Source organism: Achroia grisella, unplaced genomic scaffold (genome assembly GCF_030625045.1).
Source record: "Achroia grisella isolate CSIRO2021 unplaced genomic scaffold, CSIRO_AGI_Agris_v1 utg640, whole genome shotgun sequence".
NCBI classification, from domain to species: domain Eukaryota; kingdom Metazoa; phylum Arthropoda; class Insecta; order Lepidoptera; family Pyralidae; genus Achroia; species Achroia grisella.
The window spans coordinates 4,958,515-4,986,440 of record NW_026712977.1 but is presented as its reverse complement, the minus strand read 5'-3'; the positions used below and the strand labels follow the sequence as shown (position 1 = coordinate 4,986,440).

Below are 27,926 nucleotides of genomic sequence, written 5' to 3'. Positions count from 1 at the left end.
AAGTCAGCGGTTACCGCGCAACCGAATCTACAGCGGCATCCGGCTGCCTGCCGACAGTTAGCGTAGACGCTTTATTATGAAATGATATAGTTTTGCATTGAATGACCACAAAATGAGTTCAAACAGCGTAGAAGCGGAATATATGGATATCGCCAACAAGAACGCATGGCCTATTATCTATCAGGTTGGTTTTGCGTAGGTGTGACTATCAGACAATATCTCATGCCACGCACTGTAATCCGTTGTATGTTATGAAAAAGTATGTCTAGAAAGTGATCATACTAGTCTAGATTTACTTTATCGTCACCTACTCTGTATTATTTTGCATGCATTGAAATTTGTATCTGATAGCCAGATTTACAATTATACATAAACAAACATGCTTGTTCTTTATGTTACATTGTTATCTATAAAATTATTATCCCAGAGCATAAAATTATTATTAACATTTTTTCTTTTATTGTGATGATGCATTACTTACTAGTGATGCAAATTTTTATAAGTTATAGTATTACCAGACTTTACAGACATACTGTTTAAATCTGTAATAACTGCTAATTCCTAGTAATATCTTTATATACTGTACATACTATTTGTTGTAACAATGTATCATCTATCACATATAAAATTATATATAATGATATATATAGTAGTAAGATAAATAAAGTGAACAATTTATAAATAGGTTTGCCTTGTATACAAAAAATTTGTACAGGTATCTTATGTTGAATATTATGTTATAAAAGTACCATAACATAATGATTCTGTGTATTATTTTACTTTATTTAATTTATGTTTATGGATTTTTGTTTATTATTACTTGTTTTCATATCCTATATCATTTGTAGCTAATTGAACACATTGAATTTAAAGTTTCTCTAGTGGTTCACTATAATATAGTATACCAATTATAAATGATAATCTTATGAACCTCAAAATTGTATTGTGCAATTTAATGTTCAAGATATTCAAATTACAGATTTACAGTCTCCTGGACTAGCATGTAAACACTAATACTATGTCACAAGAATACCCCATTGAAGTAACATTGTAGTATGTCAATAATGTGACTGTGACAAAGTGCTAACTTGTTTACATAGTAGTGCATTGTTACATTATAACTTGCTTATTCATAAGAATGCCAAATGTCTTATTAAGAAGAACATATTGAACTTAATAGTTTTTATTTTACTAACTTAATTTGGAAGAAAGGGACAAATACTAATGGTAAAAACAAGTTTGTCATTAGTTCAGTTTTACAAGTATATCTATTTCTCGGTTAGCATAGCAAAATGTATGTTATGTTACAATGTAAATCAGTTCATAAACTTTTGTCAATAACCCTTAGTGGACCCTTTAATCTTCAAAGATATGATAGCTAAGAGGTGTGGAGGGCATTATTAGTAATGGGGATTAGTTCTAGGAATATCTGGTCTACCTCCATATAATTCATATCGAAACAATTGTGGTTAATGCCTGGTAAATATGTTTCAATGACTAACTGTCTGGTCAGTTTATCTTATCTTATGATCATCCTCATGCGCAATCTATCATCATTTACTGTATCCACCATATACTGTAGGGCAGAGGGTGCAACACCTTTCCAATATTATTATTTAAAAAAAAAAGATAATGGTACCATTTATGATGTTTATGACAAATTATAATTATAAATAATTATCATTTGACTGAAAGTCATATTTTTTAAACATATATCTGTTTAGTATAGCCATTTATAAAAGATTATTCTTTACAGAAAATTGGCCGGGAATGTCAAACTTATCCATTTACATGTACCGAAGCCAAGAAGCCGCAGAATAAACCTCTCAACCGCTACCGTGATGTTAGTCCTTATGATCACAGCCGTATCATCCTTAAACGCTGTGAGCGGGACTACATCAATGCTAATTTAGTTAAGGTAAGCTTCACTTCTAAGAATAATATTTTAGTACACCAAAAACTGTAAATCAAGCATTCAGATAATTGAGAATCTTAATAATTTTATTTATGAAGATCAGCATGCTCTCTGTTAATGGAGTGTGGGATAATTTCATCTATGAAGAAAGCACTTTCATAGATATTAATAAATGTAATCTACTAAAGATAATCTACCTTTCGCATATAAAGTATTTTATTGATAGATTGTTATATTTTTTTGGGATTAGGAGAAGTGGTCGTTATAAAGACAACAAAACATTTCTTTGTAACAAAAATGGCAAACTACATATCTGATAGTAAGTGAGCCACCTGATGAATGATATACATGAAGAGCGCCACGAACATCACGTTATCATGTGACGCCCGTGATTGATTGCTGGCGATTCAGGAGGACTTGTTTTTGTGCCTCTATATCCTACAATTTCACTGTCTTATCTTATGCTTCAACTAATGCACCTTACACAGCAAACTTGCTTTGAGAGTGAAATGGGTAAGATTCAAAGATTACATAGCTGATTTTTACAAAGGTTACTTATTTACTTTGAACAAATTATATTATTTTATTGATGTACATTTTAATTTGATTGTGTATACTGAAAGCCGGATAATTGAGTTTATCCGTATATTGCGTATACTGCGTGCGATATGTCAAATTTCACTAGGATCTCCAGCAATTTAATTGTGAAAATTAAATTAACAGATAGCCCAGACATGCTTTCATATAATATAAACCATACATCCCTTATTTCTCCTCTTTTAGATTATTTATGAATGACTTTGTTAAAAAAAAATAGACTATGTCTGTGATACCATATCAAATTTCATTAGAATTGATCAACAGTTTAGCCGTTTAGTAGACGCTTTTACATTTAGAATATTATTATCGATGGATAAGATTGTGCCCTTTATTATACTATCGGACTACAAAAAGACATGCATTTGTCAATTATTGTTTTGTCTCACGATAAAACAGTAATTCGGCTATCCTATTTATATGTTATAATTACTGTTATTAACTGATGATTTCTAAAACCATGCATATTATGTACATACGAATTAATTAGCTCCGTATTGCGCTGAAATCAAAATGTTTACTAATTACTGGAAACAATGCGCAGATAAATGCGCCTTAAAAAGTTTATGAATAAAAATAAAACTTTTTACTTCCTTTTCCTATCATATTATTTTCCCTGATATTGATATAAAATTAAGTACCCTTAAATTACTATTTCCTCTTAGGTGGATCGCTTTTAAGTCATTACAATTATTTAAAAAATAATGCTTATAATCTGTATAGATTAACATACCTCCTTACTTTAATATAGGGAGCATTAATTTAATGTGTAAAATCAAAGTATATTTTGCTGCCGTAAAATATAAGAGATACTTTTCAGTTACAATATTGAATTAATTATGTAGATTTATCGAAATGCAAGTTAATTATAAAAGCTAAATAACCAATAGGCTATTATTATTGATTGTCTATAAAAGTAGGTAGTAGACGACAGTCGAAAACAATTTTGGATACTACATACTTAGAGAAATTAAAATAAACTCATACATATATAACTAAGTAGAAATATCCAAATATTATGCACACAAATATATGTATGTGTGGTGATGATGACGTCAAATCAATCCTGTGTCATCGCGATGATATACCTACTATGACTTGGCACCAAACAGTAATAAGACTTATATATTAAATATACTTATATATATGTATATGTGTGTATTGTATTAAAATTTATTGTCGACATTCACTATCTACCCCGAAATACGTTTTGTTTAGTACCTATGGAACCGCGGTTGTTTAGGTTTAATACTCTTACCATTATCTTTTTCGCAGTTAACGATATATAATTATAACTAGATTCTCTATACGTAGGTCGTGGTAGATAGTATATATGGATAATCTTATTTATTTCCTTTCTGATCGACCCCTTATCTCGATCAAACGGCGATCCAAGTCACAATGGCCGAGTTTCGAATCCTTGACGATGCACTCTGAAGTCGTAGCCGTTATGCCTAAGTTAAACGTGTAATTTCATTCACTAACACATGTGTGTGTCGTCCCTAGGAACAACTTTCTTTTCGTATGTACTCGTCATGAAAGGGATCCTCCTCTATTGTCAGTGCAAGTAAGAGTCGGGTAATGGAACGTAATAACCGGGTGACGGGCAGCAATATCCGCTGTGAACAGACAATCAAACACTTAGGTTGTGCGAAGGAATTATTAGTAATGCAGAACATTTCCTTAGAAATAAAATTTTATACTCTTTAAATTTGTGACTCTGTAAACTGTTAGCCTCACTGTGTGATCCCATTTCGACCTTAAATCCTTCACTGAGATTACTACATAATAGAAATATGTAAACAATACTGCTTTTTCTAATACCTACTAATAGTAGTATAATAATACCTACTAATAGCAGTAGTACTATCGATTTAACAGTCAATGAAATAAAGTAAATAATTTTACGTGTTTTTGTATCAAAGTTCAAGTAGAGTTCAAAGTGAGCTCGTTTAGGACTCAGAACTCCGGCTAGATAAACACTACAGTTAGACCTAGAGACTGAATCCTCATTCTTACCATAATCTTTAACTTTTAATTTACTGTAGACATACTATTTATGAAAACGTCATCTGTGCGATATGCTCTAGCAATAAAGTTTTTATAACTCTAATACTAAATATAGTACGAGTAAATAAGAAACAAGTGCCAGTTAAGTTTCTTGGCAGTATTTTCCAAATGGACAAATTAACTACAGACAGACTAAAACGAATTGGGATAGTGGTAAAAATAAAATAAGTACAAAATATTACTTCACTAACACAATGTTACATTTAAAATAGTAACCCAGCATTTAATGTAAAGTATGAATATATATTGCAAAGATATTATTGATAACTCTGCATGGTAACAACAATCAAATCAAATTGTGTAGTACATTTAGATAATGTACCTACACAATATTGATTTGTGCGCGAGAAGCTAATATCATCTATTTTCGTCGCTCGAAGCTGAATAAGCTCATAGTATAAATTGTATCATTGGAAATTTATTTATTAATTTAACATTTTATGTCATAAATCAATAAAATTAACTTTATTCACGTAGCAGTAATACAAGCAATTATGATAATTCAATTTAATGAGTTTAGAATTTAGTTTTAACGTGACATTATATTTTGAACTGACGGTATACTTTGATCTTAGAAGATTGTCTTGGTAGTCTATTATATCGGTTTAACACACCGCTTTACATTCCAGTGTTCGCAGGTGCTATTATTCACACAATAGAGACATGTACCATGAGTATGATTGTTACTATTGGATTACGTATGAAAATGTATTTAAGTAATAATTATATCAATTGTCTAGCACTCAAATATAACACAAGCTCTGTTTAGCTTGAGACTAAATGGCGGTGTGTAAATTTTTCATGTCAATTATTTTTATTATTTCAATGACTAACAAGAAACTCAACTGTAATGATGTTGAACTTGATTACAAACATACATATTGAAGTTTAAAATAAAGAGTTTATTTACCGGCATATACTATTATATAATATACCTGTGCAATTAGTAATAAACCATCAAAATTGCAGAGAATCGGTGGACATCATTATATAGTGAAGTGAATTCCTATTTCTTTACTCTGTTAATAATAGCCGTGCTATTGCTATGGCTGTTTGAGCTCCTATTATTTATATAGCTATAAATAATAGACGCTCAAACAATATAATTCGATATTGCTTTGTTTGTTTTACAGATAATTAAATATCATTCCCTTTCCGAGAAAAGCGGACTAAGTATCATTAATATCCATTTATGCTTAGTGCTCGAAAAAGTGCGTAGGCAGTTCTCGGAACACACGTCTGAGAGCTTTACACGCGTCGGCGAAATTATGTTATCAATACTTTTAACCGACTTTATAAACATTGAATTTCTTGTTAGCATATTTATTGTGTATTTTTTTCACAAAACTAATCGAATGTTAATGATCTTTTTTGCTATTATCAGTGTTGCTGAGCGGTAGGGATTTTTTTTTAACAATTTCTTTATTGATCACGCTCCCTCTTGATTGAGGTATTAACTGTCTGACATGAAGCAGCAATACGTCCTTTATAAAAGACAATTTGTTTCTATATAAAAGACAATGCATATCGAATACGATCTCTAACATAAGAGCCATAACAACGTTCCTATTAGTAACGAGAAATATTTAGAAACTATATTTCTTTTTACAATAAGTAAGGTACTTAACACAGTCATATATGTTATCCTAATAAGTTCTGTATTTTAAAATAATAATATACAAAACTGTTATCCCAGCTGGGGAACTAACATTGGGCATATTGGAATTAATGTAGGTAGGTATTTTATTATCGATGTTTCCATCATAGAAGATGAGTTATAAAAAAATTATGTCGCGCTAAATTTGAACTTATAACTTTTGCGGTCTACGTTGGGTTTTTAAACCAGTAATAGCATAAATAAAAAGCGATAAATATTCAATTAAAAAGGATTTGTAGTTTTATAACAATATAGTATTTTTAAACAATTAATTTAACATATCTGTTCTATTTTGCTATGGAAATTTATGGACTCATATCATATAAATCGCCTTAGCGACATAAATAATAAATATGATGAGTGATACTGTTAACGCTCCGTTGCTATACGAAATTTCTCAATTTTAACAACATTCTTATATCTTTTTCCTGAAATTGAAATTGAAGTACTTCGTTAACTTAATTGGCAGATTTGTCTATTTATAAGCGTCTGTATATGAGAATTTAATATCAAATAACGATAAAATGAAATATATTTCATATTTGCTGTTTATTATTCTGAAATGTATGTAGGTATCATCTACCTAACAGATTAAAAACACATTTTACGATTAATGAAATAGAAAAAGTAGCACTTTCTAGTATTGGCGTAGATTGAATTAAAACCATATTGACTTTCACAATGAGAAGATAATTATGATTCAGCGGCACATTTCTTGTTAAAACAAATGCTTAAGCGAAGATTTTCTTAATGTAATGAAAAAATATTTTACATAGATTAATAATTTTTTGTCGCGAGTAAACCGTTTATCTAATACTAACTGTTGCCGGCGGTTTTGCACGCGAGGAGTCGTTAAAGTAATAATGTATCCTTAGCGGATGCTTATGTCATAAAAAATATCTATGTTCCAAATTTCATGTTTAAACTATTATTTCCACTTACTTTTGTTTTGGCTGTGCGTTAAAGTCCTTTACAATAAACAATTCTATAAATTTAGAAAGATTATTCTAATGTTTTGTTATGATAACATTATATGTTATATTTTTAAATAGCTGTGTATATATGCAGTACACGAGTATTTTATAAGAGACGCGAGATTTTTAATAAAATACAATGTAATCAAAATTTTGCAGTTAGCTATTGATTATCCTGATTCGTTCTGCCAAACATAGTCACAGTTTATTATTACATCCTGTTCGCGATATAATGCATCTACCTACATATGTATAGTTTGTATCAGTCTTAGGAGAAGAAATGACACAAGCGCGCGTTATTTGAGATATACAAAATTAATAAAAATAAGTTTTATTAGTAATTAGAATGACAAATATATTGATTAGAAGTGGCAACCGACGCCTATATACGGGAACATAATCGCGAATATAACATAATATGATAACTTAGGACAGTTCGCAGCCCCATCTAGTTCTAGGCAGCTCATACGAATACATAGATGTACTTTTGCTATAAATATAAACATAATAGTTGTAGGAAACACCAAATTCTATATAAACAATCATACTCATGAAAACAACTCATTTCACTACCGTAATTCATCCTTCAAACCAAAAACGGCCTATAATCAATCTGCTTCGCGACATATATAGGTAAGACACCTATCTTAGGGTACCTGTGACCATGACCGTACAATACATTGTTTCATACAAAGTAGTCTGCAATACTATGCAGACTATTTTTTTATGAAGTATGGTCATGCCTGTATTCGTAAAAATGTCTAAATTTCATTTTTTTTTAATTATGCTTTTGCTGGAAATTTCTATACGAGTAATCAACATACAATATTGCAATACAAGTTAAAGTTAGTGGTTGGGTTGGATGCCAAGTTGGTGTATAGGGAGTGAACTTCAGATCTCACCCAGGTGCCAAATCGTTTGAGAAATACAATTTCTATTCTTTGTATGCTATTAGAAAGCTGCCACTATGTGCTTGCGACACTTATTCGTACTTTAATTACGGCAATACATGTCACTTTTCAGATAAAGATATTGTTAAAATTATTATTGCCGGTAATATGAAGCTGTTGCTATTCTAACTTCGTGTTTACATTACAAAACAATTGTTATGTCACTTGTTGTTTTGAATTATTAGATTATTAGTTTATATGCTAGAAAATTAATTAATTTAATTTGTACGTATAATTAAGATAAAACGTTATATTTTAAGACGGTGGTAGTTTCATATATGCAAAGTTAAAATTAAATGTACTCAGCGAAATATTAAAGTGCTGTCCTCATAAGGACATCGTCATTAACACTACTGCTGACTACCCTATCTGAGGTAACAATCATGACGATATATTATTATTATTATATAACTGATACTTTTCTTTCAACATTACATTACATTAATTTGCATGATTATGCAGTAAGGTGAGGGGAAGGGGCTTCTTAGTAATTGGAACTAGTAATCTCCATTGCTAGCAATGTACCATGTTAGGTCGACCTTCACGCTGTTCCTCCTGGAAACCATCGTGATAAATTCCTAGTGAATTTGTCACGATGGGGTAACTGACCTGACCTCATATTCATCTTACCATACTTCACTGGTGCCCCGCCAGCGTAAACAGTTAACGCAGGCAGGTGCACCATTTCATTATCATCCACAATAATAAAGAACTCAGTAAGGTGTGAAATAACTCTATGTAATTTATATACCAACCGACTAATATTACATATCTCATTAGATGGAGAAGGCCAATCGTAAGTATATACTTACGCAAGGGCCTTTGGCATTCACCGTGAGCCACTTCTGGTTAATGGTATGGGAGCAGAACAGTCGCGCCGTATTGATGCTGAACAAGATCATCGAGAAGAACGAGATAAAATGCCACTGGTATTGGCCGCATGGTGTCGGCGAGAAGCAGAAGATGGTGTTGAACGATGTGAAGTTAACAGTGGAACAAATAAGTGAGGAGGACTGCAATTACTACTCCACGAGGGTGTTCAAGTGAGTCACTAATGGTTAATGATCTTCATTACTGCCGACTTCATAAAAGGGGCAGTTTCTCAATACATCTGTATTTTTTATCAGTACCTAACCTCATAACTACATGAACCGCTTCTGTCGTGTCCAATTTGATCAAGTTCGAACTAGTAATTTTCGAGTTATCCATTATATATTTTTTTGTGGCCTGAAAATAGTGTTTTTAATGACAGACCGAAACTAAAACCTAATGAAGGCAATACATTATACATTTACACATTAAATAGTGTACGACGATATCAATTTGCCTAAAGAAACAAAATCTGAAATAAATTGTTCTATTAAAAATAAGAATTATAATAATGAAATATAAAATATGAGTTATTTTTAGAAATTTACATTATAAATGGATCTATTTAATGTAGTATATATGTATTTTAGAAAAGGGGTTTGGTTGCAGTTATAGTTTAACTCCAAAATATGGCTTATAGCTGTATTTATGACGAAAACAAAAAGTTCCGTCTTAATAAGTGTTGATTTTTTATAATCTGTCTGTGGACTACATTCAAATCGAGACGATTTGATACGTAGTAATATTTCAACGTTATTACAACGTGCGTAGCGCATCATAACAAAAGGGTGGGCAACAACCGAGTGTGATCTCTGAAATTGCATGTAATTGGCGAACTGACTCACAATAGGTTGGTGTATTAGCCGTTTATCCAGCTACAACAGAATCATATATCCATCATTCAGTTTATATACCTGCTTTGCTCATGATACGTGCAAAGCAAGTAACCTAGTTTTTAATGTATGATATTGGAATGGTGCACCCGCCTGCGCTAACTTTTTACGCTGGCGGGTCACCAGTAGAGATCCACATGAAATCAGGTCAGTTAGCCTCATCGTGACGAATTCACCAGGAATGTATTCTGATGGTTTCCTGGGGGAAGCTCGTAGACGTCAAACTGGTACATTGCCAGCAATGGGGTCATTAGTCCACATTACTAATAATCCCCTTCCATCCAATACTAACCCAGTTGAGCCCGTGAGTTCATACACCTGTTATTCAGAATAATAAGTTATTTACCTATAATTTTTTTATCTGTAAACTGAATGGAATAAAACAAATACGAACTTTTAAGTATGGCCTACCGCAATACATTTGTCTAAACCGCACTTAAATCAGTAAAGTTGTGTCTCAGAGGAGCGCGCATAAACATGACAACCAAAACAAAAATCTAAGTCTTTGTTTCCATTTCTAGATTAGTTATTTTGTACATTATCTGATGTAAATATATTTTTTGTAATAATTTAGAATATGTGAATTCTATCTAGAATCTTCGACATGGAAAGTTCAGAGAGCCGGGAAGTAATCCAGTTCCACTACACTACGTGGCCAGATTTCGGAGTGCCCACATCACCGCTGGCGTTCCTCGAGTTTCTCAACAAAGTTCGTTCATCGGGTGCTCTGAGTGAAGATGTTGGACCTGCTGTTGTCCACTGCAGTGCCGGCATAGGCCGTTCTGGAACTTTCTGTTTGGTTGACTCTTGCCTGGTGATTGTAAGTATAAACTGGAAATAAAATATGGGTTTGATTTAATATATATAGTTATCTTGAAAGTAAAAAGCAGTTATCGAAGTGCTATATGCTTGAGGAAACTTAGATTTATCTGTAATTATATAAAATATTAATAATAATGAACCAATGAATGTCTAATAAAAATATGAATAACATATGACGTGTTACACGGAGGAATGAGGATCGTGTTTTAAGGAAAGTGGATGGATGGAAAGGGAGAGGACACTCTAAAAAGATATGGATGAATTGTGTGAACTATGATTTGAATTAAAGAGTAGTATGCTGTGGTAGTGGGAGAGTGGGAGAGATGTGGTAGTGGGAGAGAATGACATACTGTGCCGACCCCAAATAATGAGATAAAGGCAAGCCAATGATGATAATTACTACGTCATTTCTATCTGTTTAGATTGAAAAGGAGGGTCTCGATAGCGTCAATATTCAGCAGATACTGTTGGAGATGCGTAAAGATAGAATGGGCCTGATCCAAACACCTGATCAGCTGCGGTTCTCCTATCAGGCTATTATCGAAGGCGCCAAGAGGCTCGATCCTAATTGGGTGAGTATACACATATTGAGCCGTTCAATTATTACGTAAGCACTATTTCTTTGCTTATTTTGGATTACATGGATGGAGGGGGTGAGAGCTTTGTTTACTTTTGCTGACAAGGGGAATGGGGGGGTAAATATTTGTAATGAATCTGCTTACGTAATACTTGAATGGCCCCTATTGCTATTAGACGCACATGGCTCTATTTAAAAGTATTAAAAATTTACACTCTAATATCAATACTACAATGTATATAATTGTTTAAATACTTTTAATTTACACAAAATGGCACACCAGATTCATTGTTCTTATCTCGTTCTCGTAATCTGTAACTGCAAAACCTATACTACTAACAGTAGTAGTATGCAATACAGACAAACAACAATTTAGTACACATACAGATTTGTACTAAATTGTTGTTTGTCTGTATTGTTAATGTTTTAATATGCTAATTTCCTATTCTTTTTTAACTTAATTTATTTACATAGGATAATTTTCCTATGTAAATAAATTAAGTTAAAAAGAATATGAAATTTTCCCGTTTTGCCTGTTATCATCTGCAGTATTATCAATTACTACAGATTTTCATTTTATAATATAATGGCTACTCGCCCCGGCTTCCATCCTCTTAAACTTTACTCTTGAATCACTCTATCTATTAAAAAAACACTTCCTTGAAAAAAACCTTCCTTCCTAAAAAAAAACTCCCTTGTGTAGTTTTAATGATTTAAGCATACATAGGGACGGACAGACAACGACAGCGACTTTGTTTTATACTATCTAATAATGACAATACATACGTAGTTTCTTAATTTTTCGTATATATACACAATTCATTTTTTATACATTGTTTTGGAATGGTGCAATCTCAAGGCATTGCACTAGTGTGGTAAGATGAAATTTACCACAATGTGTCTTTGGAGCACCATATGATGATCGGCCTAAAATAGTACATTATAAGCAATGGACCATCTAATTTATAACCAATTACTCACACAATTATATTATACTAAATATATACTGCAAATATGACATTACTACTTTGTAACATAAACAGAAAGAAGAACAAAAGATGGAGGAGAGTATATATTCTTCGGTAGCAGAAGAAAACGAGGAAGAAGCTCCCCCACCACCGCCGCCCCGGGCTGAGAGCCTCACCCGAGCACCAGCGCGACCTTTGCCAGCCATTCCCACTAGCACATCACTCGGTCAGTACTGCTCAGTCAGTTGTAATTAATTTAAAAAATATTTTTCCCTATAATGTTCATTCAGCATATAAAAAGCATGTGTTAAATGGTTGTTCACAAGATGATTAAACCGCTTTTAATGTAATTGAGCTTGCGGTATAGACCACCGCTTTACTTCCGATGTTCGCGGGTTCGATTCCTCGCACAGACTGTAAATATTTGTCTTCATGAGTATGAATATTTGTATCGGCCTAGGTGTATTCTACGTATATTATGTAGATAAAATATACATATAATTAATCTATGTATTTATATCCATTGTCTAGTAATTATAACTAAACTCTACTTACCGTGGTACTAGATGGCGCTGTGTTAATTGTCCAGGGTTATTAATTTATTTAGCTAAATGTCTGATCTAATTTGTTCCAATTTGGAAGATATGGTATTTTTTATCAATGTGTATAAAAAAGACACTAAAGGTTTTGATGGGAGGTTAAACACGCGTCAATTCGTTGATTTTTCTCGTGGCTTTCAGAATTGTTAATAGTCATTTTTTATGTCTCTCATCACTAAACTATATCTTTTAACAGTATTCTTCTGGATTTCCAATTACATTTTGAGGAGAGCTACGAAGTTCCTTATCTGTTTAATGTAAATTAATTTTAAGTTAATTTATAACGTATTTTGTGTGTATCCACACTCAATTCATTCATAATTTGTAACGAATATTATTGTATGTGTTCCATACGATTTTAGTTTCGATATTATTCATATGTAGAAATCCGCTACAAATTTGAAATACCCGTCGACTAATGGACGTGACACGTCCGTCGGTAATTTCTTTCGTTGTATTATGATCATTATCGGTATGTCACGATAGTGACGGTCACAGTTATGGGGGGAAAGCGCATCAACGCCGCTGACAAATATTCCTTAATGGCATGTCATGTTTTACTACGTAACAGCGTGTTGTGGCCAATAGTGATAAATATCAAATCGAAATAAATTCTTAGTATATTTTTAATATGTAGTATTTATGAATAATGTTATGGCAAATAAAGGTATTTACCTCTCTCGACGTTTCGACTAGGATGTACTAGCCGTGGTCACGAGGTGACCATGCCTAATAAATAATGTATATTAAACACGAACCTGACACGTGCAAAGTTGTCTGCGTTTTTCATTTTCTCTCCTCTTCTATTAGTTATAGAATGTTATAGGATATTGTATCTTCAAGGAATTGTAATTTTTAGATCAACATGTAAGTAAGGTAGTAAGTATGATTATAACAGTGAAAAAATATTTCAATTCGAACAATTAATTCCTATGATATGCCTATTCAACCAAATCAACAAAAAACTTCTGATTTATAACATTAGTATATATGTTTATAAAATCTAATCGAAGGAATGTTCAATATTTTACAGAAGATATTTTATAGTAGCTTATGTAGAATCATGAAAATGTATTATATAAATAAAAATCAATAGCCGAATATCATCAGTACTTCAGAACGGCTATGCGCATTTCGCTCATTCTTTATGCTTGTGTTAATAATTGTCACGGCAAGGTTTGTATGAATAAGAGATAAGTAAAAAATTTGAGATATTAAATGTCCATATAAAAGTCATATCCATATCAAGTCGTAGTCATAATGTAAAGAAACATTTGTCATCAGTTCCTTCACTAGTACACCCTTGCGAAGACTGAGTGGGCAGCTAGTAGTTACGATTCTATTTTAAGCATAATGTCTTCCCACACTGCATAAAATGAATCAATCGAATGTATTAAAGGAATTGAACCAATCTAAGCCAATGACTGAGTGAGTAGAGGATGTGGATAAGTAATAAACTACCACTTGTAAAGGACGAGAGGCGGTTTTGATTTTCTGTCGTCAATAAAATTGATGCCAATTCATATTCGCTGTGTATATAGAGGGGCGTTTACAATAACAGTGCACAGTAAAATACGATCCATTTCTTTTCATTGTGTTATTGCACAGAAATTATTGAGAGATAGAAATTATTGCAGTCCCTTATAAACATTATTTAATAATGGACCAGATGAAAGGAATATATAAATATTGCCGTATATATAATGAGTTTGCCGTAATGTTTTCAGGTAACCTGAACTACACTGCTCAGGAGTCGTCCAGCTCGGATGAATGCCCACCGACGCCTCCCGCCCGGGAGTCCTCTTCAGCATCCTCCTCTCAAGCTTCCAGTGCTGATGACGAGGACGATGAACCGCCCCCAGCACCTGTTGACAGGTAAAATTTAATATAATATGAATTTCAGGCAGTTCAATATAATATGAATTTTAATTTCAATGCCTATCCATATATTAAAAAAAAAATTTTTTTATCCTTATTTATTTCATAATTGGCCTTCATTCGTACCATATTGTTAGAAACAAAAGCGGACCCTAAACGAAAAATATATTAAATATTAAAAGTATATAAAAAGGGTAAATTAAAGACATAGATTAATGAGATAATAAGAATTACTTTTACAGATTTTTTAAAATATGCACATAGAAAGAGATGGAAGCTGACTGAATATGCATATATAAATATTTTTATTAAGTTAAAAATGAAGGAGACAAGATTTAATTATTTCTTATTAAAGAGTGGTCTGATTCTAAAAATCAAAACAATACAACTCCCAAAACTACCTTTTGTTAGCTTCAATAATTGACGTATGTTTTTTCGAGAATTACATCCCATTATTGTTTTTACTATTACTTTACTCTTTAGTATATACAATATAATAATAAGGGTCCAGTACAGGAACAGTAGGTTTAGCTAACAATGGAGATACTGTTATGGTGCATATTTGATTATTATACAATATTGATAACTATAAATTTTATTTTGGGCACTCATATCACTAATACATCTGTAAAGTCCTGTCTTCATCAATGTAAGATCACAGTCCAACAATTTTTTACACCTCTATTGTGAAGACAGCGCTCACGACCTCTACTAATACCTACTCATATTGGTTGACCTACTGTTACTACCGAACAAGTGGTATCTGTGGTTATGTATATAAATTTATGGACATGTGAACATTAATTATTTACTCATATATTATGTTTGCCAGTTTGGTCTAACCTTTACTATTGTTCTTGTAGAATATATGATAAAAAAAATTAAAATTGTATAGTATATTGAATGAATTATAATTTGTTTGTGTAAAATTATAATACGCTTGACCTTATTTTTGTATGACAATATTAATGTTCTCAAAGACAGGCATACATGGAACTGAACAAAGTGGAAATCTAAAAATAAATTTAGATATTTTTGTTCTATTTTGATGGTTAATACTGGTGTGTTTTAAAAATTATTTTCGATTTTCCACTTTGTGGAAAATTTTTCGTTGCTTTATTTCTAATGGTTTATAATGTTATATTTGTTCTCTCAATATATAATATGAATTATTAACTATGTATTATAAATAGAATGGCAATCAATGCGGCTCCGTAAGTGACCGGAAGGTGTCGACCGTGAAGTATATACACAAATATAAACATCAATGAACGCATGCCGTCATGTGACTACTAGTACCGGTTCATGTGTAGCTATTCCTGACGAACTAAGGTGTCATGACTGTGTACTTTGTAATTTCATTGCCGTATGGTACTCATTTACCCTTCAAATCGAAAGACAGCTTAAACTGCTAGGCGGTAAACTTTGGTGAGACACAAACCACTTTGTACAAAGTTTACATTGGTAAAATATTATTATTGATGTTTCTTACAAACTGTATCATTTTGACAAAAAGTAATTGCTTGCACATTCTCCCTGATTTAATTTAAAAATAATAATATTTATGTAATCATGTATGAACTCATTAGAAAAGACTAAGAACTGAGTTTCTTATCAATTCTGAACTTGAGAGCGCTCTGAAACGATGATAGATTTGGCATATATTGAGAGTGTAATAGACATACAAGAGTAATTTGATTTTATTAATGTTTGTTAGACCGTAGTTATAATAGTTATCGTTTTCAATCCACAGCGGAGACAGCGAGTCCCGAGAATCGTTGCGCAAACGCCGTAACCGCGAGCTAGCTGAACGTGTGTCGGCGATGAAGCGCCGCGGCCGCGATGCCGAGAAGTGGCACGCGCTCAAGAGGTCACTCTATAAACCACTCACAATCACTTTTGGTGTTTTACTGGCCAGCATTTTTATATACTCCTACGTTAAACACTAGCCAGTATACAGTATCTATATCTATCGACGGCGCGCGACGCCAACATTTTTATACCTATCATTTTAACAACACCGACCACCATTGGTTGCAATCCAGTTCGTTTTTAAGGTTTTCTTTCACCTGTATTTGTACTGTTGCAATTCTTTTTGCAAGATCGATATACTCCAATGTCACCATAAATGATGATAATGCTATAAACAGAGGGAACTATTATTGCATTTGATTCAACTGTAGCCACTGTCGATTCTTACAAAATACTTATCGGCAGCTTTTATATCGAATTTTTAATAGTGATCTAGCGTTTTTATACTTGATTGAAAATTTAATAATATATCACTACATATTGAAACATTTGTGATACACTATCATTAATGTTGTCACTTTACACGACATCTGGTATATTTCTATAAACATAATGATGTATTTCTATAAATATAATGATATAATTCTATAAGGTTAAATCATATCTTTACACAATATGTGAAGATTATGGCATTTGAATGAATGGTTTTTAATTTAGTTGATTTTTTTTTCTTGTCAATTGTGACCTGATATACATACTACAAACTGATTTTTTGTTGTAACTAACTAATAACTACAAAATCATCTGGAATTTATTATAAACTTATTTCAATTAACCAATAAATGCAGTCAACAGTTTTTTTTTATAAAAGGTCATTAGACGAACGTTATCAGTATGTAGTTATATACATCATTAATTGTACTTTATTCCCTAGTACCTATAAGTATTGAAGGTAATTAGTTCGATTTTCAGAAGAGGAAGTTCACGATCAAATACAAGTTCTTGATCGTGATTGTGTGATCGACGATAATGATCAGTTATATATATATATATATGCATGCCTTCTAATTCATTATAATAAAAATTCTTATGATAACAGGTATAATGGTAAATTTTTGTTATATTATCCAATAGCTAAGGTAATATGATAATAATATGCGTTTTATAATTGTAGTTACACTTTATTTAAAAATACATATTTAAATGGTGGTAACTACTATATAACTAATAATTTAAATCTAACAGTATTGTACTCTATTTACATAAAAAAAAATAAGAAAATGAAAAAAAACAAAATATGTATTATAAATTCACTAATCTGCGTTTCAATTGGATAGATTTTCTGTGTATAATACACTATACAAATTATTTAAACAAATGATTTTTTTTGTTTTATACTAGTTCATTTCAAAGCGGTTTTTGGTTATGTTTGTAGTATAAAAATCTTTTTGTGTTAATAATCATAGCAATGACTGCATTTACATACAAATAAATTCACAGTCTGTTCATATGAGAAAGAGTTGTTAATTAAATCATCCAGTTATGATGAAGGTATTATTTTAGCGACTTCAAGAAGAAGGAATTCTCAATTTATGGAAATTTAATTATAATAATAAAATAATTGGAATGGCATATAAATGGCGGCTCGTCCGGTAAAAAGTATTAAAAATATTTATAAATGACTCGCTACTCGCCCTGGCTTCGCACGGGTGTACATGTGTTATATATATAAACCTTCCTCTAGAATCACTCTATTAAAAAAACCGCATAAAAATTCGTTGCGTAGTATTAAAGAAATAAGCATACATAGGGACGGACAGACAGCGACAGCGACTTTGTTTTATACTATGTAATAATGATGAATGAAAATACATCATATAATTACATTTAAAAAACACTACCTCCTGTAGAACTGCCATATTTAGTTAACAGCGTTAATGTCATTGTGGCCAAACTGAATAAAAACGAAACCGAAGAATTTTTTTTACAATAATAGACAATCATATGACCTTTTTATTATATTTATTTATTACGTATGTACTATTATTTCTATAAACATATTCATTTTCAAAGAAATGTATAAACAATCTAGTTACTTATCTTCTACTTAAAAATATCCCGTATTGGTAAAACGCCTTGCAATCAAATCAAACCGATAATCATATATATATTAAACTTAGTATTTTGGCAAGGAGAGACTTTATACAGATTTATATAAAGCGAAAATCTGATTAGACTAAAATATAAACACAGTGAAATATTATATTTCCTGATACTGGCAATAAGGCAATTTAAACAATTTTTTTCATTAAATTACCTGAGAATATCCATTTTGTTCATTCAAACTGTGATGGATGTCCATCATATGAATATAATAGAAACTATAGAACCGAAAAGACTGTACTACGCAAATAATACTACAACAATAAGACTGTATAGGATTCTATAAGCAAATTATTCTAACTAATCACTTTATAATTACATTGAGCAATCATAATCCTACTAATATTATTAATATGACAGTATATAGTTAAATATTTTAAAACCTAGTTGAGCATTGTTAAGAAATTGAATATCATGTTTATAATTAAACGGGTAGAGGAAGGCCGTATAAGAGATGGGTGGACTGTATGAAAGTATAGAGTGAATAACGAGATGACTGCGAACAGGAATGAATGTAGTAGAAAACTATACACAACCCCAAATAAATGAGATAAGCAAAAGCAGATTATGATGTTAATTACACTTTCTATATCAATGTTGATCACCCCTGAGATGTCTCTTGGACAATGCCGTGTCTTTGCTTACATTTTTAAATATTAATTCCGTTTATACTGTACATATAATGCACCTATTTTTGCCGCAAAAATGCTGGTTCACAAAATGTAGTCTGGTAGAAATAGTGTGTTAGTGAAATACCACCCACAAATACCACCATAGAACCATAGCAAGCACAATATATTTTACGTATGTAGAGATATTCACGATTATAGAAGATCCTAGAAACAAACCACTTTTCATAGTCTCGGTCGCCCGCCATTCCAGTTATAAATAAATAAAATGTGATTCTACACTTGACTCTCTTTGTGGAGTCGATATTTACGCACTTATAGACTACACTTACATTGAAAATTAGCTTAGTAATACGTTAAACCTAAGCAAGTTTTTTTCGGCGTATGTGAATCGACCGCTCGATCACCTGACTGATAGAACTTATGATGATATGAAATATTAGATAATTAGGTATATAGATTGGCGATGGAAAAGACAAAAAATATAGTAACACATAGTGCTAGAGGCCGTGATAAGTGGGCAAATCTTCCACATCTACACGATTGATTGTTAGGCCAAAGCAGTTATGAACGAAATGGAGTTTATTTTTGCATTTTAAAACGTAACTTCGTTAATTAGAGTGTGGGTTGGATATTATATAATAGTGAAAGAAAATTCACCAAATAACATGTTATTACTCTCTGTCACGTTTAGTATTTTAAATACAATAATTAAAAACCATTATATACTATGTATAGAGATGTATCAGAAACAATTTTCATTTTACTAGTCTTTTTTTTTTAAATAATTCAATTAATACTACGCCCTACCTCTTCAGGATTGTCTTGCTCTTTTTGTTATAATATAATTTATCGCCCTATATAGATTGTTAATCATCTGTAATACACACAGATACAGATTAATATCATGTAATTTAGAAATTATGACAAGTAATAATTTTTTAGTAATTTTCTAAACAACTGCGATAAACAAAAAACAAATTGGCAAGCCTTCCTAAACGCAACTGTGGCATAATAGAGGAAAGAAAATCTACTCTATTTAACACAGCAGGTCTAGACTTCATACATACCCGCTCGTTAGATCGAGGTAAAAACAAACTTGGGTGATAGGCACACGGTTTATTTTTCATTTAAGAGAATATAACTCTTAGCACTTTTTAACTCATTGAACCCAACTTTTGTTGCTTCCTGATCTCGTGCTGACGTATGATGAATGTGACAGTTTTTCGATATGTTCGTTGTTTTATGTAGCGATAATATTATGAGCAATACTTCAGAGTACAACATTTTGATACTAACTTTTATATGATTTATCTATGTATATTGATATGCAATATATGCATGTTTACTTTATGGGCGAATCGACTTCTATTGTCCAATTGTGTCCTTCTCAAAAATGTTTATGTTCATAGACTTTTAAAATTAATTCTTGTATTGTGATATGGTTATAAACAGAGATCAGACTTAACTAAGTGTATTACCATAATTTATACATTTGTTAAGTTAGTCCAGACAAACGCAGAGGGGAGAGTTCAATAATTTGTCTATGAAAAATTTGCTTTACTTTTTTAAATAATTATTCGTAACATAGTTTATTGGCCCTAATATAAAGTTAGTCATAACATATACGTAATATATTTATATATATACCAAACTGATTCCTAGTGATACACTCTTGTCAGGGTACAAGTTACCAGGCTGAACACTATACTCATGTTTTAACCCATAATAGTTTACGAGTATCAAAGTCTAAAATTACCTGAAGTAAATGAAAATGTAAAAATAAACAATTGTGTTTAATTATGTTGAATTCACTTAAACAACATAAACCACATTATAATTATTGAAAATTTTTATTTTTGTGTAAATGAAACGGCTGTATACATTTATTTACCACTCTGAATAAAATGTAAAAGGTGTCGATTGAAAATAAGTAAATTATAGAAAGTAACATCAATTTGCAACTAGTTAGTGTTTAGTCTTGTCCCTTGTTTTATCTGTTTCTTGTCATTACAAAGTACGTGGTCGTGTAGTTGTTTTTGTGTGAAACATTACATATTTATTATTTTTCCTATAATCAGTTAGTATTAGTGTAGCTGGATTTCAGCTTGGTAATCAAATAACTGTTAATTCAATATACACATTAGTATGATAGTCTTGCAGTATAATATATACATTTAAATAGTTATATCTGACAAGTATTTTAAAACAATTTTTCGAGGTTCTTCATAGATCTTGTGACAACCGTTAGAATCCATAACCTGACTGCAATTATCAGTCACTCAACCGTAGGTAGTGTTAGACGGTCAATTACATCGAAATAGATGTAATTAATACAAAATCGTTGCGGGCATCATGAGAGTTCGACTACTTTCTCTTATACTCATTATCATGTGGCATAAGTCAGTGAATATCAATGGTGTAATTGAGAAAGAAAACACTGTTGCAATCAACAACAACCAACAAGAGGTGCCGAATAAATAACTTGTATGAAGGTCGTTATAAGTATTTTAAAAATTGTATCCACTAAAATTACGATTTATTTTAAACTAATGTTGGATCAATATGTTGATCCTATAGGTCCTATAGGTACCTTAAAAGTAGTAAGAATTGGCAAGATGTCACTAAATATACAACAAAATTAAGGAAGTCACAACTTTCTTTAAATCTATATTGCAACAGATGAAGTAGAGATTGTAGAAGGTCGCAATTTTCATGCTGGTTATCAAACAATAGTGATTCAATTGAAAAAGTGATATAGTTAGCGGCAACTCTTATTTTAAAATTTGTTTCATTCACAAAGTAGTGTAGCCGAGTAAATGTTAGAAAAAGAAATCGCAGTATTTACTATTTTGTATTTTATTTTTTCTTTATATATTAATATTTGTAACCACCGTTATAATGTATAAACTATATACACAATATTGTATATGTAATCAAATGTATAGCCGTATTATTCACAAACATACATCTTCATTTGACCTATATAAGGTATTTCATGATTAATTTTGAACTTAGAAATAAAACTGGAAAGAAAGCGCGGTAAATTCCAAAAGCGAACTTTATTAATAATTTATTTTTTGGGAATATAGTGGAACAGAATTATATTTTTTTCTTAAACTCGACTGCTTTCAGTTAAAATAATTATTTACGTGAGTACGTAGTCAGTTGTTCAGTATTGAATAATATGTAGCAGTTTTGGTAATATATTAATAACGTAAACACCTTTTGAGTTTTGTCAAAGTCTCATGTGTGGCGCTGTACTTTCTAACGCCATTGCCAAAACTTGCATTTGAATCACGAGACAACTCTGAGTACCCTCAGGGGGCAATATTTTATATTATATGACACTTAATATTTACATTTGCATCGTACATCCGAAAATGTTAAATATTGCATAGAAAAGAAACTACGATTTCAAAATTTAAATTTATAGTCACGTTTATTTTACAATAATATTAGCTTTAGTTACAATCGAATCATTTCGTTGTAGAGGTTTATTATTGTAAAATGGCGTACTTATTACAATTAGTTATTGTTATTTAGCTCACCGTAATAATACGATTTATCGACAGAGATCAATCAATATCATATTTTAATCATAACCATTTTATATTATGAGCTTAAACTCATTGTGTTTAGATAAAATTTAGTATGTAACTCGTGATAAGTACGTAATTACCACTTATGCATCCATTGAATTGAATTAAGTAAACTTTAAAAAAAACAGAGTATGTAAGAAGCACTCCCACATTAAGTACCCTATACTTTATGTATTATATAACAAAGAATTCATAATCATTTATCAATTAACTTTATTATGCGTTTTGAACTGTATTTAGAAGTATTACATTTTTAATAATGATGTCAATTATTTTACACATGCTAAAACCTAAAGCCATTTTAAATGTAGACAAGTGGCTGATGATATGGATTGTATTTCTGCAAAAATTACCGATGTAGCCGTATTATTAGGTCAAAAATATACTTAGAGGTTGAATCAGTTTACTCGATTTAAATCGGCGAATGGCAGTCCCGCTGCCTGTGTTCGAAACATCAGTATTGTAATAATTATTGTCTAGCCTGGTTTCTCATGAAATATATCATATATTACTTCATTAAATCGAAAGCATTACTTTTTTTTAAAGTAATAAATCAATTACATTTCGTTCCTTTGTAAATCGTAAGTAATTAATGAATATTTACTCATTTTCTGTAACTTTAAGGAATTTTGTATTATCAATTATTTTAAATAGAAAATAAAAGCAATTGAAATTATAAGCTACTTTTTAAAATGGCCGCTAGCGACCAAATAGTAACTATTAAAAATATAACAATCGTCTCCAATAGTTGACGCTTTTCGTCATATTTTATTCAGTATATTATATTCGGTTAACCAGTGTGTATGCATTACGGCGTATTGGATGTTCAGTACATAGTTCATACAGATGTTTGTGTAAGTTGACTGTAGCTGGAGTATAGTATAGTAATATCTTAACATCGGAGTTGTGATCGAAATTATGAAATTCATTCTAACGTTTGACGGTAAAACACTTGTACGGGCTTTAACTCGTTTGTAAACGATATATTTTCGTTGTTGGTTGTTTTTCATCCGTAGAACAACGATTTGTTTTAATCATTAACTTCTATCTTTAATATTTATAAGACATTCGTTCTAAGGGTAATACATTGCATAACTTCGTTAGAAGCAAAAGGTGCTAACCGCGTTGACCACAACACGATTATAGTCTTAACAGACATTAGATTAGATAATAAATCGGGTTGCGATAAAAAAAATTCAACGTCAGTTTATTAATTTCAGGTTAAAATCGGAGGGAAACCCTCCTACCGAACCACGTGAAGACTGAGAAGATTAGGTAAAACTTAGAACAATTATTGTATTATGAAACAATGGGACATATCTTTGTTAGAGGTGATTAGTTCTGAGGAGCGTGCAGTCGGCGTGGGTTCATGGCGGTTTTCCTTGGTAGATGCCCCGTAGCATTTGCCTGGTTTGGAGTTACACTTAATAAACTATTATTTCACAAACGTACTACTCTCTTTGTGAGGGGTAAAGTTTTATAAATGCCCACTTTTAATGGTGTAAAAACTAAAATGTAAAACACTTTTGTGAACTAAAAACTTCTTCCAAACAGAACCTAATTCTGACGTAGTTATAAAATCTTAGACAAACTATACTGCCTCTAAATTTTCTAATATTTAGAAGTATAAGTACGTAATTATTTGTAGTATGCAATTAATAATTAAATGTACAAAAAATTAAAAGTAAATATTTGAAATTAACTGAAATGCTGTACACAGTGCGTGCCAGCCCTAATATTACTGCAGATAATCTTTTGGGACTGTCAGTACTAGAGAGGTCGCCCATTAATGACGCGAGGCTTTTAAGGTGGGAAAGAGGGTTTGTAAAAATCACAAAAAGGGAAGTTTAGTGCAATATCACGTGTATTGTTTTTAGTACACGTGTAATTTATATACATTTGCTAGTGACTTTGCTTACATATCAGTTTTATGGTTTTACCAAAAATACTTGATTTTGGTAGGAGAGGTGGTTTAGTTTAGTTTAGTACCACACAATGAATAAATGAGTTTTTAAAAAAGGATGCTAAAAGCATCACGTAATTAATGGGCGATCGTTTAATTCTTGATAAAAATGAATGCCTGCGCAATCAAATAAGAAGTAAATTTTAACGCTAATACCATTAGATTCACTTTCATTAATTTATTTTTTGCTTTAATTTAATTGGTTACATATATACATTGGCGGCTATTATTAATTTTTTTTTCTAATTTGTATAATCCAAATAAATGATAACGAAGTCCCATAAATAACATTTTATTGCGTGTAATTCTGATCAGAGATAAACGTTACGGTGACAGTCGACACTCGGACCAACTGACAGGATTTCGTCAGCGTATAGTAATTTGGCTAGTAGTCCCTACCGCCGTACCCCGCCAACCCTCGATAGTCCGACGTCTAGCTTCCGTCCTATTGCAGGCGCTGTGTCAAATTTTTCGATGATCTTTACACTTGTTTTTTTACGATTCTGAAACAATGAACTGCTTGTGAACGGCAGCCATAAATAATATTCAATCAGCTTTTCATTCTCGCCGATGCTTAGGACATAACTGTTGGTTGGTAATGTTTAGGTGGTTATAAATATCGCAAATAATTTACTTGTTTATTATTTTTAAAAAGGCTAAAATGTAGTATAAATATAAAGATGCTAAAAGTTCCTTGTACAGTATAGACTTTGATATGAATTTATAGACATCGTATGAACCTCCGACACCGTGATATAGAATCCTAATAAGATTTAAATGTAATGATTTTGCACGAAAATATGCCGTAGTTATTCCGCTTTGTCCAACGATAGGCCGGTTGGAGCTGCGCCGTATTATGACAGTAGCAAACGTAAACACGGAAATGAACAGAGTGAGGAAAAAAGGAAACAGCGCGCTGTCTCATGAATATGAGTGTACTTAACAGCGCTCTCTCTCTATAATTAACAAAATCAGATGAATTCTAGACTCATGGACGCAGATATTGGTAAACAGCATACAACCCCTAGTATTTAGTGAATATTGTTAGTGAGCCGCGTATTTAATTATGTACTTTCGTGTTCGCACTTATGAACTTTATTATTAACATTAAATCATTACGGCAAGTCCGTTAATTTACCGTATTACCATTTGATTCTCTATGATAATACTGAATGTTATCGTCATGTGTTTTCATTTACTATTTGTTTTGTTTGCTTTCTTAATGGAAAGCAAAAATTAGTTATACAACTATATATTATATCCGAATAATATATGTAGGTCTGATGGCACCTGCATGTTTACAGCCTAATCCTTTTTTTCTTGACCGTCTAGTATTTTTTATTTAATCTTTAGTTCTGATTGTCATAAAACGAAGAACACCGATTATAGTTTTTTTTATTCTTATTTTAAATGGATTATAATGTGTCATATTGTTACTATTTAATATGTAGTATATTTAAATTTTATATGTTGGTTTATTTACTTGCTTATCTGGATTAACTTTTATGTTATAAACGGCTCATCGTCCCCATTTGCCATTGTATTTATACTCGGCATATGTATGTCGAAAAATGTAGCGTTTCTTAAGTATATATTATCAACTGTTGATAATCTTTGGTATAATATGGTAGAATTCACTTTATTGTTATTCAATAACTAATTAAGTAGCTACCTGTAGGTTTTGTAGCAGATGTGTTTCTGAGATACGTCAATAGATGGCGCTAGGTGATATATACCAATTTTGCATATATATTGCATTTTATACAATGTTGTTCTATATGACGTTATAAACCTTCCCACTACTACTTTTAATTAATATATATATCATCCTCCAAATTTTATACTTAAAAATTGATCCGAATTAAAGAAAGTAACGGTTTTAATAAGTATTTGGTAATTGAAGGTGTTAAAATAAGCCATCTCTTGACGTATGTTTCACAAGTATAACATTTCTCTTTACGGCAAATCAATACCTAATGGTTATAGATCAAAATGGGTTGGTCCCGAAGTACACCTCTAGTAGTAGTTCCTTGTAGGCGCAATATGACACGATTTGTATTCCATGTTTACCTATTAGATATTATTTACTTGTAAATAAATGTGTACTAAGCGTGTATGAGGTAAGTCTTAGTATATACGTTAGTGTTTAAATTTAGTTAATTGGATTGCTAATATTTTTCTATCAATACCTTTATTGGGGAAACCTTTTTATGTAATAAATACTATAATAGTTGAGTATACGAAGGCTTATGATTAGTTTTTGGTAACATATGTATATTTTGAGAGTTGTTATTACAAGCAAAAGTTACGGAGGTCCTATGTCTGAGTTTCTAGTAAAAACTCTTTGTTTGCTTTAAAGAATGCTGTAATTTCATTTCCACTCATATGAATATGAGTTTGTGAGATGCTCCCAAGATTGATTGTAATTGATAATACAATTTTGATATCGCCTGTGTTGCAATGCGCTGGTAAAATTAAACGAAAATTTGAAAATATGGTAATGAAAGTATTCAACAGTAGGTATTTATAACACACCTTCCACCTGTCTTATTCGTCTAAGTTGTGAACGCTCGTTGTTACATGGTAATAACACAGGCCAGGGCGATTACTGAAACAAACGTGGAAGTTTCAGCGTATTTTATATGTCCATGCCACTGTTCATGTGTATAGACAACGGCGTCCTCTTTCCGTTATCGAAGTATCAACTTCATTTATAATACCTGTCATATAATTGCAGTAATTACTCTTTTTTTTCGGACTACTATAATGCTGTTGAAGCTGTAAAGACCGCAGCTGGCCTTCACAGCTTGAGAGCAGCGCCGCTTCAGAGTGCAGATGGCACTTCATAGCCATCGAATGACTTATGGAGCGGTTGAAGGGCAACTCCCGCCTGACGGATGCGATTTTAGTCTGAGGGCACCGATCGGAGTAATTACTCACTCATATTTTGGTAACTTTTGCTACACTACAATAATTATTGTGAATATGAATTACTCTAGGTGTCGAGATTAATTTTGTTACAACTCAATAGATGGCGACATACACAT

The 27,926-nt window shown here is 31.6% G+C and overlaps 1 protein-coding gene across 2 annotated transcripts; it reads left to right on the top strand.

Moving 5' to 3' along the window:
- Positions 1 to 98: 98 nt before the first annotated feature.
- LOC131849336 (tyrosine-protein phosphatase non-receptor type 61F-like) lies at positions 99 to 24,668 on the top strand. Of its 2 annotated transcripts, XM_059199379.1 has the most exons (9): positions 99 to 184; positions 1,757 to 1,918; positions 8,944 to 9,206; positions 10,521 to 10,746; positions 11,171 to 11,320; positions 12,369 to 12,519; positions 14,620 to 14,767; positions 16,524 to 16,640; positions 24,137 to 24,668. In XM_059199379.1, the coding sequence occupies exons 1-9, from the start codon at positions 113 to 115 to the stop codon at positions 24,180 to 24,182; spliced, it is 1,335 nt and encodes a 444-aa protein (XP_059055362.1). In that variant the 5' UTR covers positions 99 to 112; the 3' UTR covers positions 24,183 to 24,668. The 2 variants fall into 2 exon arrangements, with proteins under 2 accessions (XP_059055362.1, XP_059055361.1); XM_059199378.1 differs by lacking the exon at positions 24,137 to 24,668 and having other exon boundaries at positions 16,524 to 16,789.
- Positions 24,669 to 27,926: the final 3,258 nt, after the last annotated feature.